Genomic DNA, 18702 nt, shown 5'->3' on the forward strand with positions numbered 1-18702 from the left:
AACAGCCAATAAAAACCCGTCCAAGCAGCAGCAGGATTCCACCCAAGCAAACACTTTGCTTTTTGGTGACCTACCTGTTTTATCTGTCACAGTACACAGACCACCAACCCCTCCTTCCTGTTTTCTTGAAGAATTTTCTGAATTTTTTTTCATCTCTTCATATTAGGTACAATGCATTTTTGACAAGAATGATGATATCTATGCCTGTGAGTTTTTTAAATCTTCTGAGCAGCATGGATTTTCAACAGCATGTCACACAACCAACTCACAACAGAAGACACACCCTGGATCTTGTCATTACCTATGGTCTGTCCACCGGGGTTTCCTCTGCTGTTGACTTGGCCATATCAGATCATTATTGTGTGTTTTTTTATGTCACCAGTGAAATCCAGCAGGAAGCCTCAGTGAGAACTGTGAGGAAACGGTATTTAACTCCTGAAGTGGCTGCAAGTTTTATTGATATTCTTAAGCAAACTCCTGCTCAGAGACTCATTTAGACCCGAAAACTATGGATAACAATAGACCTGTATCCAACTTACCATTTTTAAGTAAAATTAAAGAAAAAAGTGCCGCTACTCATCTGCATGAGTTATTAATTACCCAAACATTTTTAGAGAATTATCAGTCTGATTTTAGGACAAATTACAGTACAGAGACGGCTCTTGTAACCCTTGTGCTATCCACTTTACCATTGAGAGCTGGGTAATCTAGACTAGTGTTTTTCAACAAAAAAAAAAGGAAAAGCTCATAGTCTACTGTATTGATGTCCAGCCCCTCTGCAATTTCACATGCATTTTTGTGATAATTGTTGCAGAAAAAGCTGGAAGCTGCAGTTGTTTTTTTCTAAAAGATGTATTAAAATTTAAGTTAAAGAGTCAAAAACTGTATGATGTGTGTTCGTTGTTTTAAGACGTTAAGAGGAGAGACTCATTGTGCGCTAAGACAGGCACTTTAACCCAATGCATCATGGGAGATGTAGTGGAAAATCCCGCCGACCGCAGAAAGACCAGCGTCTCTGAGCTTCATTGTTTTGTTTACTTGTTCCACGGTCTGACACCGGATTCTGTGGAAAGCTACACCGCTAAAGACGAACTTTAGCTGGTATTTTTGTTAGAACTGAGTGACTTTTTGAGCTAAATCTGAATTAAAGCTAAATTAAAGATCGTTAATGATCTTAGAATAAACTACTACTCACAGAAACTTTCTGTTCTGGTGCTACTGGATCTTAGTGCCGCTTTTGATACAGAAGATCACCAGATTTGAGAGTAATTTAAAACTTAGATCATTAAATCGATATTAAGAAGACAAAAAAATGCTACTTGCTACAAAGGAAAGGCTTTTTTATTACAAAAAAACTTTTAATTTTAAGTTTTGTTCGGGTTTGCATGTTCTTCTGATGTATGCACTGGTTTTCTCTGGGCACTCCGGCTTTCTCGCCCAGTCAAAAAACATGCTTAGGATAAATGGTTTCTCCAGGCCAGTAGTTCCCCGGGGAACACTGTCCTGCTCAAACACACCTGTCTTTGATGACGGTCATTGTCAGGCTTCAGCAGAGCCTGACGATGAGCTGAATCAGGTGTGCCAAAGCAGGGCAACATGGAAAACATGCAGGACAGGGACCAGGGTTCACTGTAAACCCGAATAGTCCAATGAGCTCAAAAGTTTTATAATCACTGAACTCAAAAGTAACAAACAAGTTGAGTCAGCGTAAAACCTATAAGCTGTTTCAACTTTTGCCACATTTATATCTTTATTGCACTAAAACATTTTGAGTAAATGAAACCTTGGAGTCAAAACTTATGAGTAATGAGACGTGATGACGTCATAACGTACGCCCATGAACGTGAACTCAGCCACAGAAGTCTTCAAGATGGCGGAGGTCTGATGCAAGTGGCAGCTGGCCCAAGTTGATAACTCACATACGTCTAGGTAAGTCGTATTATTTTATTTTTTATTGTATTTTATGACTTTCGCCTCTGTATTATATATTTATTGCTTCTTCTGATGTTCCTTCTAGTATATCCTTTGTATTCGACGTGCTCCACGAGTTTGTATCTTCGAATATTTGTTCTGAATTAAACAATTATGTATGTTTTGCAGTATCATGTCATCAGAGAATTATTGCTTGTGGTTAAAAGAAGTTGTTGGGGCAAAGTTTCAAGTTTTATGTTTACCGAGTTGGTTGGCGCACATTTTAAATGATCTAACCGTTACTACTAGCTAACCGTTACTACTTTTTTCTACTACTTTTTACCACAGGCTCTGTGATTTGGTAATCGTTATGTTTTTGTGTAACTTGTATTTCACGTAGTAACCTAATAAATGCAAATGTGGGCTAAGCAAGCTGCCTTACGCTAACGTGTTCTCGTATCTTCTTTTAGTGAACCGGCGGTGCGTTTGAAAAATAAGAGCGGAGGTAAGTTTGTTTGTAATTAACATGGCTGCAATATTTAAGACACGAGCAGCTCCCAGTCCAATGAATCCTCCGGCTATGGAGAACATTTGACCTTATTGACAAATTTAATTAATTATAAATAGTTAAAAATGTTCAAGCTACCTTAATGTTATGTAGCAGTTATAACTTTGTCCTGAATTGGGCTCGAGTTGAAGTACTAAATGTATCATAAAGTTTGCTTAATACTCAAAACCTGTATTTTGGCCCATGGTTTGGTTGTGATTTGTGTTTCACAATGTCAAATATTTTAATATAACTGTTTTGTCTCTTCCTAAAACATCCTCTGAAATATGTCATTCTAGCTAATGCACAAATATTAAAAAAATATTAATATGCATCCTAGATTACATATTGTGGACAGAGTATTGAGGCTATTGTAAAATGCAGTGGTTTTTCGAAGTTATACCAGTAGCTTGAAAAAGTTTTAAAATGTGTTTAACATTTTTAATTTTTTTTGTAGACGTGAGCTGAGTTTCATTGCATCACAAATGTCAACCTGCGAAAACAGCAGGGCTCGACATAGCCATTTGTCCGCTGGCCCGGTCCAGCTCGCTCGAGCAGTACGGACCACAAGACTTTATTTTTCACTTGTCCGCTCGGGCCACTAAAATATCTAACGGTCAATATATTTTTCACCTTTTTCAATAAAGTATATTTTGCGAAAACGTGTAGATCAGGGGTGCTCATTACGGTCGATCTTCAAGGACATGAGTGTAGATCGCAGGCCAGAAAAGATCTAAAAAAAAAAAAAAAAAAGTAGTTCTTAAAAATCTACCAGCCAATCAAGATCCTCACTGAGAAGTACGGGACTTGATTGACATGTAGATTGGCCAATCGGACACCCTCTGATACATACGTCACTGCACATGCGTCTTTAAAAACACTGAGTGCAAATTCTGTCTGTCATCAGAAAGTCGGTTTCTGCCGCGCGGCACGTAATGTTCCCGGCAGAAGACCTCTTCGGACAACCGGAGTGTTTATTGAAGCTGCCCCGCATGTCTCTTCCTGCTATCAGCTCTGCAGTTCTCGCCCGATAAATATGAGTTCATTAAGGAAGCTGTTTTTTATGTGGCACGGGCTTTGTACGGAGCCAGCAGCGCCTTTGAAATGCCATGATGCTCCCCCCATTGCACGATTAACAGCAGAGCATGACAAATGATAGTCGCTGCTTTCTGTCTTTGTAATAAAACGCCTCATCTGTTAATACTAAAGTATCTTTGTGTAATCTTACTGTGTAGTTCTTAATCATCAGTATATAAACAACAATGTTCAAATAAACATGTAACTAACAAACATTTACTAATAGTAATTTATATATATATATATATATATATATATATATATATTCATTCATACATATTTTAAAGGTAGATCTTCAAGACAGACAAAAGTAGCTCACACGCCAAAAAAGTGCGAGCACCCCTGCACTAAGCTTTAAGCTGAATGTCAAAAAATCAAAGGCAAGTCCAAATACCTGAATCTCAGACTCAAATGCAGTATAATGTCAAAGTACTTAATTTTGTTTTTCTTTACAACACTGTAAGCAGTAAGTATTTCTATTCAAAAGCTAAATGATCTCAGTAATTGAATTTTATTTAATTTTTCAATTATTTAATTTAATTAAGTAACTAAAGTAACTAAAAAGTAAATGTTACTTTGCAACTTTAAACAAGTAACTCTGTTGATTTGACCAGTATAACAGTAATTAAGGATCTAAAAAATAAATATAAGTTTGCAACAGTAACAAAAAGCAGAACCTCAAGGCAGTCAGAGCAAAAAAGTAAATAAAACTTCTTAACTATTGATTAGGAACAAATGTGAAATAGCAGTGATTAGAAGCAGCATGAAAACTTCTTAACTAGTGTTACCTACTACACTGCAGTGCTCTCTTCAAAAAATCTGAAACAGACTAGAGCAGATTTAAGTTTGATATGCTCTATTTTCAGTCATTGAAAAGTGTATAAATAAGTGCTAGATGTCACCAGAATGCACCAAATTGCAACATTAAATTCCCCAGGGTTCAATCTTTGGTCCAATACTTTTTAACTTGTATATGTTGCCTCTTGGGGAGGTCATCAGTAGACATGGCGTTGACTTTCACAGCTATGCTGATGATACACAGCTTTACATCGCCGTGTCTCCTGATGACCTTGAACCTGTCAGCACTCTTTTAAACTGCATTTTAGATATAAAGCTGTGGATGGCAGAAAACTTCTTACAGCTCAACCAGGACAAAACTGAAGTTTTAATCATTGGTCCTGAAGACAAGAGAGAGATGATTTTACCCAAACTTAGGAATTTTAAATCTTCTCAATGTGTGAGAAACTTGGGCGTACTTTTTGACTCTGAGCTGAATTTTATTCCTCACATCAGAAATGTTGTGAAAACAGGATTTTACCATCTTAAGAACATTGCCAGAGTCCGCCCGTTCCTCTCTCTTGCCAGCACAGAGGTGCTAATGCATGCTTTTATTTTTAGTCGTTTAGATTATTGTAATGCCCTGCTCTCTGGTTTACCGAAAAAGTCAATCTCAAATCTGCAACTATTACAGAACTCTGCTGCACGAGTTCTGACGAGGACCAGAGGGCGGGAACACATTACACCTATTTTAAAGTCGCTGCATTGGCTCCCTGTGCGTTTCAGGATTGATTTTAAAGTTCTTTTAATGGTTTACAAATGTTTTAATGGTCTTGGGCCTTCTTATTTAAATGATGTTATTTTAAAATACGAACCCTCGCGGACCCTGAGGTCCTCTGGCACTGGCCTCTTTGTTGTCCCTAAGGTGAGGACCAAGACACATGGTGAGGCTTCGTTCTGCCATTATGGCCCTCGCCTGTGGAACGGCCTGCCAGAGAGCCTCAGGGCCGCAGAGACCGTAGAGGTTTTTAAGAAGAGGCTCAAGACCCACCTTTTTAGTCTGGCTTTTACATGACTTTGATCATTTCCTATGTCTTTTTTATTTTTTATCTATCTATTTATTAATTAATTTATTTATTTACGTATTTATTCATTTATTTATTTGTAAGGACTATTATTATCTCTGTTTTTAATATGCTATTCTTTTTATTGTTATTTTACCAATGATACGTAGGTTATGTTTTAATCAGTTTCCCTTTTTTATTTTTTAATTACTTACATTGTTATATCTTATTTTATTTTTTATCTTTTTTCTATTTTTATTGTTGTTATTTTATGATAATTTTTATTCTGATGTTTTCTACTCCAGTGTTTCCTCTTGGGGATCCATTGTTCCGGGGCACCACCAGCTTAACCTGTAGGGGGTGCTGTTACTGCGGTGCCCGTTCTCGTTGGGCGGGCTGGGGTCCCGCTCTGTGGTCTAATAGCCATGGAGTGGGCCCTGGGCTGCTCTGTGCTGGGCGGGCGCTGTGGTAGTGACCCCTGTGGTCGGGCTGGGCCTTGGAATAAATGGATCCCCATCATATCGTTTCCTCACAGCAGTACCAAGCCAGACCTTCTTTTAGCTGCAGTTCTTTGTTTCTGTTCAGGGTTCTACTGGGGGAACTGGGTGGGTGGGTGGGGTGTGGGTGTGGGTGGCGTGAGGGGTGGTGAGGGAGGGGTCCCATCTTTGTGTGATTGTCCTTTGTTTGCTGTTTTTAACAATTTTCGGGTTTTTTGACTGTTTTATCTGCTTTTATGTTAAGCGCTTTGTGTTTTTAACTGAAATGAAAGGCGCTATATAAATAAATAAAGTTTGAGTTTGAGTTTAAATTATTAAAATTTAAATTTTACGGGGGGGCATGCCCCCGGACCCCCCTCAAGTTGCGGCATCAGTCGCTTGTTGTGCATCAGGTCGCGCTGTGCGCGGTTTGGACCAGTAACTTTCAAAAACTACTGGCCCTGTGGGCCAGTGCAAATTTCTGGGCTATGTCAACCCCTGAAACAGTTTTATTCTGACCTGGACAGACAGACGCAGAGGATGCTGATCTTTTGGAGACAGAAGGCAGCACGAACCGGAAGGCTCTATGCGACTTTCTGCACCTCTATGATAAAACAGGTGAGGTGTAACTGCATGGCATAATCAACGTTATGCATCAGTATAGCTAAAAGAAGGGGCTGACTTGGATCGGTTCATATTAATCACTGAGCGTTTCTAATTCAGTGAATGACTGTAAATGTTTACTTCACTGGAGAAAAAAACATCAACGTTGATCCCAATGCATTTGTAAATATGAATGTAATGTCATCTTATGTTTGGTGTATTTTTTGAAATAACTGTACAATTTTAAGATAATTAAAAAGACTAGATGAACTGAACTGAGCCAAACCAAAGGGTGCAGTCATTTGAAATATGTTTGCCATATTCATTTGTATTTGTCTCTGTGCAGCAAGAGCAGACTGCGGATTTGAAACGTACTCCTGTCCTGTACTGGCTTCCCATATACAAACGTGAGAAGGACCCACAGTTCTTCAAAGTTTGGAATGTAAGTACTTTATGATGGATGATGTTTTTTTCACTAAATAGTACCAGTGACAGTGTGCTGGTTAATACTCCAGCTGTGTGGGTAATACAACTTAACCAGAAAGTCATGCCAAAGTAATGTTATGTGGCAAAGCACATAGTCTCCTAAAATATTGCACTTCAGCTCATCTGTGCTCCTGTACCTGACCGTGGACCTCGCCTCTGGCCCACAGCCATCCCCTATTTCATCTGGATGACACCAATCTGCTGGACTTTAAAAATGCAGTTGTTGAACTAGAAAATGTAATTCTTCTCTAAGAGTTCTGATACATCGCCTGTCCGTCCTGGGGGAGGAGTCTTTTTATTTTTATTTTTTAAGGAGTTTTTCCTTACTGTGTAAGAGGGTCTAATGGCAGGGATGCCCAGTATTACGATTTCATTGGCGGTATGAAGCCCATGGAGACGACTTCTGTTGTGACATTGGACTATATAAATAAAATTGAACTGAATCTTTGCTCTTAAGTTGCATTGGCAAGAAGGTGACATTCTTTCCAGCAGGTTGTATCATTGTTATGGAGATGTTCTGTGCTGTAGCTGAAAAACTGCCCCATAACAAAGACACAACCTGGTGGAGAGTAACGAGTGCTAACTGTGAGAGCATGACATCAGGAAAGAGTTCCAGAGGGTGAATACTAGGTAAGCAGCTGGGTCGGATGGAATTCCTGGACGTGTCCTGAAAGGTGCTGACCATCTAGCACAAGCTGAGAGTTATGTTTGTGAAACTGGTTAGGTGGAGGGAGGGGTGGGGTTTGGGCGAATAAATGTGATCCTGTTTTCAGATTGTCATGTTACAAAAGCTTTTGTTTATTTTTTTGTGTACAGTGCCTTATGGAATGATGAGGACTCTTACAAGTAGTCTTATTTTGATTTCATTTGATTTCGTATTATATAAGCTCTGTTCTTCCAGATCCTTTTCAAGCAATAAATCAAGCTCTACATGACTTTAGTTAATGATCACTGTATTTAATTAAGCAAATGTGATTTAAGTGACTTTTATGTTTTGTTTTATTTTCTCTCTTTTTAATCAATGCATTTCATCATTTCTGTAATGAGTTTGATAAATATGTGTAAATTATTTATTGCTTTGACTACAATCCTTAAAATTATTAATTTAAATCAACTTTTCTTGATGTGTAATTTCTGACCTTCTCTTAAAATGTCAATTTCAGGTTGTAGTTTTTGCATAAAGTTTTCTTCCCTCAAACGATCAATTCTCTCTCTTTAATACTAAACTGTTTTCTTCTTCTTTGCAGATTAAAGAGTCACCAGAGCCAGACATCAGCAGCACCTCTGTTGGCATTCTGACCGTCAGCAACAACAATACAAGTTCAGTGCATTTCTGTCCGCTCAGTACAGCAGTTGTGGTGGAAGATGAGCTTGTGGTAGGCGACATTCCCAAATGGGTATTTTTTTGAGCGCTCATGTTTGTAGGGAAAGGGCAGCCTAAGAAAATACAGTTTTATGTGGGAAAAGTTTAAAAAAAAAAGGCTGATAAACAATTTTTGCTTTTCTTGAAATGTAAGAATGCTCTTTTTTATAAAGTTGTATTAGGAAATGGTGTAAAAAAGATTGGTGCTCATTTTTTGCTTTTCTTGAAGACATGTATTTTTTTATGGCTTGTGCACTTTTTTTTTAACCAAATTGTGCAGTGTTTTACATTTTCTAGTACCACAAGTTGTTCAAATGTAACTTGTGTAAGGTAGTTTAAAAATAAACTTGCAATTACAATTCTGCCTCAGTTTTTCTTTTGTAAGAATGGCCCTGACTAAGAAGGATAAAAACGACTAGTTTAGACTTTAAAAGATTAATTTTGAGTTGAGATATATTAAAGTTTTTTAGTTAATTAACTAATGTATTAAGGTTCAATAAAAACAAAATATTCTAGTTCAGTAAAGTAAGAATCTTTAAGTTAGTTAAATAAAAAGTTATAGTTTAAGTTTAGTTAAATTGTTTTATTTTATTCAACTCAAAAATTTTAAGCTCAAATATCTTGTACTTTTTAAGTAAGTCAACTTAAAAATTATTATGTAATCGGTTTCCTCAAAAATTTTGAGTTCACTGAACTTATTCGGGTTTACAGTGTTGGGAAACCTTTGTCCCTAGGTGTGTGAGTGTGTGTGGGAGTGATTGTGTGCCCTGCGACATACAGGCGACTTTTCTACGGTGTACCCCACCTTCAACCGACATTAGCCGGAGCAGACTCCAACAACCCTGTGACCCTGAAAGGTACAGTATATAGCGGGTTAAGAAAATGTCTTTTAGCAGATATACAAGAGAAAAAGTATGTTTACATGCACAATCTGAAACAGTTTGGTCCTTTTTGATTTGGCTCTGGGCAAAGAGAATATTCTGGCAGTAGTGAGACTTAGAGAAAAATGTCGGTTAAAGTGTGTGTCAATCAACTCAATGATTCGAATTTACCAAATAGTTTCTTTAAAAAGTTTGTTTAAAGAGGCAATCGGTTGCATTATTATATCAAATGCAATATGGCGCGGAAACACCCTTAATTAGATTAAATAACATGGATTGTCAGAATGGGACGTCATTGCAAATTGCTCTGCAGGTTCTAATTATGTAAAAAAGCTGGCAATGAATGGGGAAGTAAAATGAAATAATTTAGTTTAATCTTGTGGAAGAGCAACTGTTACAAAACATTGGGTTCAGACAGATCCACACCCAGACGCGTTCAACAGATTGAAACCAGTTCAAGGAGTTTCTCAGTGTGGGAAAAATGCAACAGATTTGATGATGTTGATTTTTTAAATCTTTTTTTTTTTTGCATTACTGTGCAGAAATATGCACTTTTTATTAAAAGGTTATTATTAGAATCAACAATGTACGATTGAGAAATGTGTTTTTTTTCTTGAAGTCTTATGCCTATATCTTGACATCAGAGTACTTTGACACTAAGAGCACACCCTATTTTGATTAAGGTTGTTCCTTTTTTTAAACAATAGAGGATAGAAACTTGAAGTGACTGATTTTTGCTAAAACCGGTTCTATTTCATCAAAAGGAGATATGACTTGTTGGTAGTTGTGTTCTAAATTTTCCATCTTGTAATTTTTTTTTTTTTAATGAGATTTATAATGTTTATATTCAAATATATTTACATACATTTCAATTCATTCTGTAATTATCTAAGAGGTAATCCAAGTGTGAACTTCTTAAGCTTTGTTAAAACAGATTTCAGTAACTTTCGGTCTTTCCACAGAAACATTTTATGTACTCAGTTAATATTACAAAAGTTGGCATGTTTTAACTATATATAATGAGTCACTGTTCCTTTTTTCCCCATTCTTGGTGATTCTCCAAGTTTTTTATTTTGAACATTCTAGCCACCGTGTCTTCTGGCCAGCATATCAGTTGGAGAGTTTAAAATGGTTCAATTTTGCAAATTTATTGCTGATCTTTTAGACCCAGAAAAAAACAAACATTTTTTTAAGTTTTAGACGCAGGTATTTTTTTAAATTAATGTTAAGCTGATTATGCAACTCCAAGTCCAGAAGAGAAATTTTCATTCCTGATTGACATAAACCTACTCTGATCTTGGTCTGTGTTTAAGGCGTCAAATGATATTGGTCACATGTTGCCACATGTGTCCTGGGATTTTGCCGGCTTTTAATTTACCAATCTAATGTCAAATTATAAACAGCAGTTTCCCAAAAAAACTCATTATCTACCAGTCTCGATCCAATATAAAAAGAAAAACAAAAATCGGATTTACATTAAAAAAGGACTTCTTTTGGAGTATTTTTTTATGTCTACAGATGCAAAGTAGATATTTCTATGTAACCAATTCAATATGGGTGCTAGTTGGTACAGCAGTACACTTCAAAAATGTAAAGAAAACCTGTTTAACTTAGGAACATTAGCCAAATTAACCCTTTAGAACTTTAGCTTAAGTGTTTACATTCTTTTGACTATAGTAGCTTTTCTCCCATTTATGCAATTAACATGATTCAGGTGGATTCTGAAGTGGGGAAAAAACTTTACAGTAGAGAAGTGTTTATGCAATAATGTAATTCATGCGATTCGGTTGAGGAGAAAACCAGCTTTGCGCAGTTATCCAACAATTTAGTAACATGCTGCATATCGGTGAAAAGCTGATATGAAAAGCTGCTTTTTTCTGCATCACAATTAATGGATTCACATTGATTGTGTTTTTCACGTCTTGCCAGCAACATCTCCTGTGTTTAAGGGTTAAAAAGTATCAGTGAAACATTTATATCCTATATATATAATTAGAATGTGTGTTTTTCTCCAAAACTCACAAAAAGGAATTGATAAAATCTAAATTATCTGATTATGTTTAGTGCTGCACAAAGCGACAACCTATGGCATCTCTGTGTCAGCATAGTTCTGCTACAACCAATGAAATTTACAGACAAGATTCAACAGAGGGTGCCTAAGAGTCAATACATATAAATAAATAATAATTTATGTATGTGGCTGGTGAAATTGCATAGACATTCTGTCACAGTGAAGGTTTAATCACTGACTTCACCCAATGGATTTTGCATGATGGGGTAAAAAACCCTGAAGAGGGACAGGCGCATTAATTGCCGTTTACTTATGAAATGCCAAGCAAAGACATGCTTGGAAGTGGCTCCTCTGTGCTCCTGCTCCTGTTCTTGGCTGTGGACCTCACCTCGGGGTCGTCTGTGCTCCTGTTCCTGTACTTGTACCTCCTGCTCCTACACTAGGCTATGAACCCTGCCACTGGCTTGTCTTGCTCTCCTAGCTGTCCCCCAACTCCATCTGCATGAAGCCCATCAGCTGGACTATTTAAACATGTAGTTGTAGAGTTAGATAAGCTAATTTTTCTACAAGAGTTGTGGTACATCGCCTGTCCGTCCCAGGAGAGGATCCCTTCTTCATGTGGACACCCCTGATGTTTCTTCTTTTTTTTCCGGAATCCGTTTTCTTTAGGAGTTTTTCCTTATTGGGAAGGAGGGTCTAAGGGCAGGGCTATCCAGTTTCGCCTAGTCTGTTTAGTTTAGTTTAGCCATTATACATTACATTCTATGACTTCGTGTTCTTTATGATTTCATCTTTATAATACAATTACCGGTATGAAGCCCATTGAGACAACTATTGTTGTAATATTGGGCCATGAAAATAAAATTGAATTGAATAAAGTTTGGAGCTCTGTTGTGTCAACCCACCTGTCAATTAAAAAAAGACACATTTAAACTGTTATTAAAAATCAAAACACTTAAATTAAAAACAAATAACTAATGTGTTTACAAATTTTACGAAGTCATTTCTGGGAGAAATCATGATTTATTAAATTCTGTCTGGGGTTGCATAGTGTGAGCAATGGAAGAAGAGCTTTCCTTGTACAAGGAAAGCTCTTCTTCCATTGCAATACTGCATGCAGACACTAAGGCCCCATTTACAGTGCATGGTTCAAGTGACCCAATTCCGATTTTTTTCCTCTCATGTGGCACAGATCGGATATGACCGGTGAACGTGTAAGCAGGAAAAAAAGCGCATGGATTTCGATTTTCTCAGATCGGATTCAGGCCTCATTCACATGTGGAAATAAATCGGATACGAATCAGATACGTGCATTTGCGTGTGCCATGTAAGCAGACAAATCGGATATTCCCCAGTAAATGCGAGTCGTACGTCAGTGACGTCAACTCAGGTGGACACAACCAACTGAGATCACATGACTCATTATCCCTTGTGCTATCTTAGATGACCCCACCCTTACATTGACGTGTTATTCCTACCATGACAAAGGTGGATAAAGGTGGAAAGATTTCATGTAATCCATGGACACCAGTGAAGATCACAAATCATTGAAGAAAAAAGGTTCAGAGCACTGTCTAGTGGGTCTAGATGACCCAACTCCCAATGGTAAAGTGCCTAGGATAGCACAAGGGTTAAAGGTGCTTTTGTGCGCTGACTTTGCTGTTTGAGGACAGCTGGAGCCCCATCAGCGTGTTACCTTTCAGCCTCAGGCTTCAGACTGTAGTCGGAAACCGCTGTTATTTCCGGTCCGGTCCCGGTAGGGACGCAAACGGTAACTAATCTACCGTTGCTCTGGAACAGGCTAGACGCCGTTTATTTCTTTGCTTGGATCAAACTGTTAGTATAACACAACGTCTGCAAACACTTCCTCAGTCAAAACTCAGAGAAAGCACATAAGCCGGCCGAGCAGCCCTCATTTTTCCTCTCCCGTGCATTCGGTCTAGTTCGCCTGCCTCATCCTGGAGCGCCCAAGGCATCGCTACTTCCGTTGCTGTGTTGCCTCCATGACAACCGCAATCATACAAAAGAAACACAACAAAAAAGGGGGGGGGGACAAGCTTTGCTTGTTTCTTTTTAGCCATGCTAAACGTTTGCCGTTTGGACCAACACGCATCTTCTAAATCTGCTTTTATTACTTTTATGATTATTATTAAGGGCCTGCTCGTTTGGTAGTTTCAGCATTGCATAGTGTAAATGCAAAAAGCGGATATGGGTCACTTTTAAAAGATGAAGTAAGCGTGACGTCAAAAAAATCGGATATAGACAGAAAATCGGATTTAGGCATCAAGACGATGAAGCCTCAAGCAGCTCTATAGTGTCACAACAGGGACTGCCAAAAAGCAGGATTTCAACATGTCTGGAAAGCGCTCCAACAGCCTTCACTGCTTCAGTCACACCTGTAACAACTGATCACATCCTGTCATGCAGCCTCACCTGCTGCAATTATATACATGAGTCACACAACCCTTAGTCTGCTGATAGTTTCTGTTGGTCCTAATTGTTTAGAGGTAAATCCTTGGTTTGAAACTCATTTGTTTTAGCTGGTTGCTGTGCAGTCAACACTCCCATGATGCTAAAGCTGAAGGGAGTGGAAATGCTTCACACAGGTGGCTAAATAGAACAAAAAACACAACCCAGATAGGTTGCTTACAAATAGGGGTGAAATGATTAATCAACTTAAAGTACCATGTACCATGCAAAATCACTTTTTGGAGCTTTTAAGTGTATTATAATGTTCAGTCCTCCATATACACAACTTCCCAGTATTTTCATGCAGTCATGCATTTCTGAGCATTCCTCTAAAAACCTTCACCCTGAGTACCAGCCCCTCCCCACCCACAAGAAAAGCAGGTTCTCATGAGCTGATGTGTATGGAAGTTTTTCTATAGCATAATTAAAAATAAATTTCAAAACCAGAAATGCTTTTTCATTTTCAAAATAAAGCTGCATTTTTTGACTCAAAATTTAAAAGAAAAAGCAATCCGCCAAACCGCTTCTTCTTTTTCTTCTTCAACATCGCTTATTCTGTCACTTAATTAAAATGATAAAGAAAATGGTTTTTGACATTTCATTTTCAAAAAGTTCTCTAGTAAATGTGTAGCAAAATTCATTTAGAAATATCTAATTTGATCATTAAAATGGATTAACAGAAATTCTTCTTCATTTTCACAATGTAACTGCATGAAATGACTCAAAAATCCTCAAAATCCTTTTTCATTTTCTTCTTTACTATCGCTTATTCCGTGACATAATTAGAATGAAAATGCAAAGAGAGGATTGCATTTTCGTTTTCAAATTCACCCCGCAAAATCTGTAGCAAAATTCAATACAAGTGAGCATTTCCAGGGGGGAGGCGGGCGATGACGTCATTGCTCACTCGGTGTGTCTACATGCTCTGTGCGAGCAAAGCATGTCTGATCAGTGCAGCCACAGTCTTCGTGTTTGTGTGAAGTGAAGGGAAAGAAAGGGTGCTTTGTAACGTACAACACTCCAGAGGCCGGTTCAGACCTCGGTCCGTCTGACTGTGTCTCCCGGGAGAACCGAGTCTCTGAGCAGAAGAGTAGCTTTGAGGCAGCTTTTGAAGGCGGAAGTGCCACTTCGGGTAGTCCTGAAAGAAACCGTGCAGTCATGTGAATTTGTGTTTTCAATCCTGTCCAGACAAAATAAAGGTTGAAGTTTTTCCCACATATTTACAGCCAAGATGCACATTGTGGCATTATGCCCGTACCAACGAGTTTAAATGCATCAGACGCTAAATATTGTTGTTGACACGTATTAGCCGGATCCTAAACCCTTCTCCTGAATCTTATGTTTTTTTTATTTTAATCGATACAATAATTATAAATCTGGTTTGAATTTTTTCCCTCTCGGGTTAACGCAGGACAGCAAACTTTCAGACTCGGTCAGAGGGAGATGGAAAACCGCAGCCTGCAGCGCTCGTCATGCCTGTGGAAGCTGAAGCAGAGACTCTGGGAGAATCTCTGGGATGAACTCGAACACGGAAACATGATTATGAAGTAGAACTCTTTAAAACAAATAAACATGATCTCTCCACATTCTCCGTGTCTACCATGCATTGTAAGTGAGATAGCGAATGACAGAGACACCACTCCGTGTAGCGATCCGGCTAAAAACATTAGCTGGTAGCTCCTCCCACACTCAGAGCTCCAGTACACAGAAGCTTTGCAGAACTCCAACAGCCACACAGTCCGGTAATATATTTTCAAAATGCCAGACCGACCCTAAAATCCCTCAAATTTTGCCTACTCCCCTAAAGCTATGTTTACCCGCAAATTTAGAACCAAAACTGCCCAATCTAGCAACACTGCCAGTAGGGCAAAGAGTGCAGAAGAACAGTGAGCACTGATGTCATCGCCCTGCCTCCCTCTGGAAATGCTAACTGGGATTGAATAGTGCTGCAGATTTTGCTGGGTGTACGGTGGCCCTGAAGTGCAAAGCATTCAACAAATCACTCGATACAAAAACATTTTTAAGATCACAACAATTAAAAAAAAAAAAAAAAATTTTTTAAAGCAGCGTTACATTATAGAAAACAAAACAAATTTTCAGAAACCAAAACTTAAAAAACAAAAATGAAAAAAAAAATGAAAACATTTCAGAAAACAAAATTAATTTCCAGAAAAAAAATGAAATATTAAAAAATGAAAACATTTCAGAAAACAAAATTAATTTCCAGAAAACAAAATGAAATATTAAAAAATGAAAACATTTCAGAAAACAAAATTAATTTCCAGAAAAAAATGAAATATTAAAAAATGAAAACATTTCAGAAAAAAAATTAATTTCCAGAAAACAAAATGAAATATTAAAAAATGAAAACATTTCAGGAAAAAAATGAAATATTAAAAAATGAAAAACATTTCAGAACACAGAATTAATTTCCAGAAAACAAAACGAAATCTTCAAAAATGAAAAACATTTCCAAACCCGAAGAAGCAGGTACTATGGGACAACGCTGATTGGATGATGATTTTTGTCAATCATTTGAACTGAAAAGTATTTTAAATGAAGCGATGACGGATTTTATCGTCCAAACAACAATGTACTATAATAATCCACGTATTTCCCATTTATACATCAAATAAAAATTGCAGCAAACTGTTAATGAACTTTTAAATTCTTTTTTTAACATTTCGCCTGACACACGATCACCCGGAAGTAGTTTGTGAGCACTTTTACTATGAACGCTGTGCGCTAATGTCTACGGCTGCGAGGTTCATGCTGTCAATCGTCTTCAGGTAAGAATCAATTCTGTGATCTTTTCTTTTGTCAGTCACATGTCTCTAAGGATGTTAATTTTAGGATGTTAATTAAACTGCTGCTTTGAAAAGATAATTTTTTTTTATCTTGCGCATGCGCAAAAGGAACCCGATGGAGACGAACCGTCTTCACATGATAGCCGTTCCCGTTTTCGGTGACAACATGAGAGAAAAAGCTCCGAGCCAGCCTGATTCTGTGATTTATACAGTAATTACAGTAATTATATGGCATCAGTGTTGCTAAAAATCGACTTTAAGATTGAAATCAGTAAACAAGTAATTATGGGAAATAATATTAAAGTGCATTGTATATTTTTGAACCATGCATATACATATACTGGCACTTAAAAATGAACTTTAAAAGTTTATAAAATACTTAATTGAATTAACATGTGATATTTCTAAAGGTGAAGTTTCTCAAAGCGAAGTTCCAGAAAGGTTTGTGCTGCAGAAGAACAGATGGCAGCTCTACATGGGAATACAAAAAGACTAAAGTCATTCATATCATTGTGCAGTGTACAGGCAAGTCACCATGATTTATGTGCAATGTAATCAATAACTATTATTAAACCTTAACACCTCCTTTTTTTTTTTTTAATTGCAGGTCCTTCAAAGAAAAGTCTTTAACCTGCTGCATAAGCCTGATTAGTTGTAAATGATGCAGTGGGGAGTGAAAAACGAAGCACAATTCCTGGCTTTTGCGTCGGGCTGATGATCTGGAAATCACATCTGAGGAATCGCATCAAACACTTGTACAACTCCAAACAACTTAATGTTCCTTTAAGCAAAACTCCAGTTTAAAATGTTCATATTAGACTTGCTTCATTTAGGAGTTTTTCCATGTTTACCATTTTAGGTTTTAAAGCTTTATTAACAAAGTTGATGTTTGATTTTCAAAGCTGTTGTTTAGAAATGTTTCTTTGTCGATGAAAAAACTGAATGCTGACGTGAGGATTGTAATAATGGATATGAAAATAAACAAATTTGATTCATAGCAATGCAGTGTATTTATTGAAAACCTAACATGAATACGTTATTCAGTAACAGAAACAAAGAAACAGTTGTGGATTTTCCTTTATGGGCTTCTTCATGCAGTCAGTCAAATGTTACGTTTACATTCAGCATTTACTCAGCGTACCTGTCAGTCACATTTATTAGAGGAAAAGATGCATCTGGGAAAAGCCTGTTTGTGCTTAACAACTATATCAAAAAGAGTCATGTCAGGGAAGGTTTGTCCACATTGCTGCTCAGCATCACATCCAGAGGTATGCACAGGTAAGGAACGCCAGTTCCTGCTCGTACATGCTTGCAGCTTCCTCTGCACTGGACTCCAGCTCCATTTAAATCCCTGACAGAGATAAATTAATAAATTAAAAATCCCTGACAGAGAAACATCAGCTGCCGTTCATCTTTCATTCAGGAAAAAGTTGAGTCCATCTGTGGATGGCGGGACTGCATTTCCTGATGTGCGCCGTCTTTAACACCCGTTTCTTCGCAGCTGCTGCTTCAGACAGAATCCTCCCACAGAAATTTCGAAACATTTGTAAACCTGGTTGGTGTTGATATTTCTGCGTGCGTTCTGTCATCACATCCGCTAAACATTCAAAGATTAACGTTTTAGTTAACGTTTTATTGTCCCTTTCATTGTTTACCTGCAGAACGGACGTCATCCACACAAACTACTTCCGGGTGGCCGTTCTGCTTCAGACGAAATATTCAAAAAATAATTTAAACTTTCATTATCTGTTTGCTGCATTTTTGATTTAATATGTAAATGAGAAATACGTGGATTATTATGGTACATTGTTGTTTGGACGATAAAATCCGGCATCGCTTCATTTAAAATACTTTTCAGTTCAAATGATTGACAAACATCATCATCCAATCAGCATTGTCCCATAGTACCTGCCTCTTCCGGTTTGGAAATGTTTTTCATTTTTGAAGATTTCGTTTTGTTTTCTGGAAATTAATTCTGTGTTCTGAAATGTTTTTCATTTTTGAATATTTCATTTTTTTTTCTGAAATGTTTTTCATTTTTTAATATTTCATTTTTTTTTCTGAAATGTTTTCATTTTTTTGTATTTCATTTTGTTTTCTGGAAATTAATTTTGTTTTCTGAAATGTTTTCATTTTTTAATATTTCGTTTTTTTTTCTGGAAATTAATTTTGTTTTCTGATTTTTTTTTGTTTTTTTTGTTTTTTAAGTTTTGGTTTCTGAAATTTCCTT

The 18702-nt window shown here is 37.3% G+C and overlaps 1 protein-coding gene and 2 long non-coding RNA genes across 5 annotated transcripts in view; 2 read left to right on the forward strand and 1 right to left on the reverse strand.

The window, feature by feature from the left end:
• The first annotated feature begins 354 nt into the window (after positions 1–354).
• On the forward strand, positions 355–12148 carry LOC144996594 (uncharacterized). Of its 2 annotated transcripts, XR_013659506.1 has the most exons (4): positions 355–2416; positions 6380–6470; positions 6802–6897; positions 8189–12148. It is a non-coding gene; the product is annotated as an uncharacterized LOC144996594 (long non-coding RNA). The 2 variants fall into 2 exon arrangements; XR_013659505.1 differs by having other exon boundaries at positions 355–6470.
• Positions 12149–14566: 2418 nt separating this feature from the next.
• prkab1a (protein kinase, AMP-activated, beta 1 non-catalytic subunit, a) overlaps positions 14567–18702 on the reverse strand; it is a 50133-nt gene continuing 45997 nt past the window's right edge. For both annotated transcript variants that reach the window (XM_078956200.1, XM_078956201.1), the window contains exon 8: positions 14567–14803. In XM_078956200.1, coding sequence (XP_078812326.1) covers positions 14582–14803 — 222 coding nt within the window. In that variant the 3' untranslated portion in view covers positions 14567–14581. The remainder of the gene's footprint in view (positions 14804–18702) is intronic.
• On the forward strand, positions 15799–17722 carry LOC144996596 (uncharacterized). Its single transcript, XR_013659508.1, has 3 exons — positions 15799–16454; positions 16581–16683; positions 16883–17722. It is a non-coding gene; the product is annotated as an uncharacterized LOC144996596 (long non-coding RNA).

This window comes from Oryzias latipes, chromosome 12, assembly GCF_053564925.1.
Source record: "Oryzias latipes strain Hd-rR chromosome 12, Olatipes_Hd-rR_3.1".
NCBI lineage: Eukaryota > Metazoa > Chordata > Actinopteri > Beloniformes > Adrianichthyidae > Oryzias > Oryzias latipes.